General features: G+C 60.3%; 1 protein-coding gene across 1 annotated transcript in view; it reads left to right on the forward strand.

Annotated features, from left to right (window-relative positions):
• The first annotated feature begins 235 nt into the window (after nt 1-235).
• The window catches only part of LOC113486991 (forkhead box protein J1-like), a 4,789-nt gene continuing 2,604 nt past the window's right edge, over nt 236-2,420 (forward strand). The window contains exon 1 of the mRNA XM_026861338.1: nt 236-739. Coding sequence (XP_026717139.1) covers nt 236-739 — 504 coding nt within the window. The remainder of the gene's footprint in view (nt 740-2,420) is intronic.

Below are 2,420 nucleotides of genomic sequence, written 5' to 3' on the forward strand. Positions count from 1 at the left end.
CATTCCCCGAGGGTCAGGGCCGCTCAAGCACCCCCGGGGGCGGCGTTGCAGCTCCCGAGCGCGGCAGCCCGGGGATGGGGCTGAGGCAGCGGCAGCGGGAGCAGCCGTGCCCAGCCCTGCCCGGCTGCCAGAGAGCGGCTGCACCGCAGGGGGCCTCAAGCCTCTCCCTGTTCCCTGTTGTAGGACCTGCCCTGTCCCCTCCCTCCCCTTGACGTACGCCAAGAGGTGCTGAGCCATGGCTGAGGGGTGGCCGATCTGCCAGCGGGCAGGAAAGTACAAAAGGCAGGTGGGTGGCATGGAGGACTCAGATGAACTGGATGACAGCCTAACCAGCCTCATGTGGCTGCAGGACTTCTCAATAAAGAACACCAGCATGGGGAAGTCCTCCTGCTGCCCCAGTGGCCCAGGTCCCCTCGATGGTCACGGCATCCACAGCTTTGCCGCCCCATGTTCACCCCTGGCTGCTGACCCGGCATGTATGGGCATGCCCTACACTCCCTGCAAGCCCATCTCCTCCTCCACCCCAAGGGCAGCACAACACGCCATGGCCACTCATCCCCAGCTCACAGATGACGTGGACTACAAGACCAACCCACACATCAAACCCCCCTACTCCTATGCCACCCTCATCTGCATGGCGATGGAAGCCAGCGACAAGCCCCACATCACACTCTCTGCCATCTACAAGTGGATTACTGACAACTTCTGCTATTTCCGACACGCCGATCCCACCTGGCAGGTAGGAGATGTGGAGACCCCCTTGCTTGTTCTCTCTCCCCGCAGGGCTGGGGAGGGCTTTCCACAGCCTCCGGCAGGCAAGGCGAGCTCCTGTGGGGATACTGCATCCCACTGGGAGCAGAGCAGCACTGGCAGCCGGTGGGGAAGGGCTGTAATGGGAAACCGTCCCCAGCTCCACCTTCCTGGAACTCTCATGGGGTCCTGAGTCCCTTGGCGCCAAGCACAGACGAAATCACCAGCATCTCGGGGTGCTGAGGACCAGGCGTAGCAGAGGATTCCCAGAGAGATGCTGCTTGTTGGACAAAGCCCTGGCTGGGCAGGTTCGGAGCAGAAGTGCTGCCGCTTTCCAAGCAGGCCAGAGGGCAGGTCTGTCCCCTTGGACAGGCAAAGGAGGCTCCATCAGTGTGCCGAGCTGGGGAGGCCTCAGAGGGGAGCCCGAGAGAGGGCCCATAGGGCTGCTGTCCCTATTGAGCACCAACGTGTCCCCAGGGGGTAGGGGACAGCCCCGTGGCTCACCAGATTTGGGGGCTTTTCCCAGCCACCTTGGCTCCCTGCCCTCCTCCATCACACAAGGGGATCTCCAGCATGTGACACTCTCTACGGTGTGGCAAGGCAGGAGGGACCCAGGTGGCTCATCCCTCCGCTCCGCTTATTCCCAGCCCAGATCCGCAGTGTGCCAGTGATCCCAGCAGCCAGGGCTCACCCAAGCAGGGCTGGGCAAAAGCACTGCAAACCCCCTGCCCAGGCGCTGCCCACCTTCTCCCCAGGCAGGTGGGTCTCTGGTGGCTCTTGGAGCCCATCACGGGGAAGGGAACTCCCCGCTTCCCTTCCAGGACCGCCCGGGTCCCCCAGCCTGAGGGAGGACGAGCTGTGTGCCAGCGGGTTGACTTTCTCCTGCAAACTCAGGGCTGGAGGATCATCACGGTTTTAATTAACGGGGTGCCTTCCAGAAAGAAAGAAGGTTTCCAATCCCTCTCTGCAGGGCTGCAGGGGATTCACAGGATTCTTGCAGGCAGCAATGATAAATATGTTCTCTGACCGGGTGATAATAGAGGGCAGCCCAGGCTGAATCAAGTTTGGCATGGGGAGGGCAGATGGGGAGCAGAGAATTCAGCTTGCAGGTCTGTGACCCTTGTAAAACTGTGAAACTGTAAATCTGAAGTTACCACGGCCTGGACTGTTTGCGGGGTTATCTGTGTTCCTGCTGCTGGTGCCACCTCCCGTGGTGCTGCCATGTGTTGCCACTTGTAATGGGGTCCTGGCCACAGCAGGGTAAAGACCCTTCCTTAGCCATGGAGGAGGACCTGCCCTCCTCCAGCTTAGCTCCACGCCTGGAGCAAGTCTGTCTGGGTCCTGCCAGTGCTCGCCATGATCCAAGGCCCCACGGTCAAAAGATACAGCCAAGAACAGTGGCCCCAAAGTTCCTCTTGGTTGGCAAGTCCTCGCTCGACCCCCTTGGCTCCTGCCACCTCTGGCTGGAGCAGACGAGAGGCAAGAAAACTCTGTCAGTGACTCGGGGCAGGGGACTGTCTGCTGGGCATGCAGTCCAGGATGGCTTGACATTGCTGTTTTTGCTTTCTTTTTCCCAAAGGTCCTTGCTGAAAATGGCCTTTTCCACCAGCCTCTGCACACAGGTAGTGGCTGCAGCAGCAGACAAGCATTCAGCCTTGGTTTTTTTTTTT

The sequence above is a fragment of the Athene cunicularia genome (genome assembly GCF_003259725.1).
Source record: "Athene cunicularia isolate RWA chromosome 18 unlocalized genomic scaffold, athCun1 chr18_part1, whole genome shotgun sequence".
Classification (NCBI taxonomy): domain Eukaryota; kingdom Metazoa; phylum Chordata; class Aves; order Strigiformes; family Strigidae; genus Athene; species Athene cunicularia.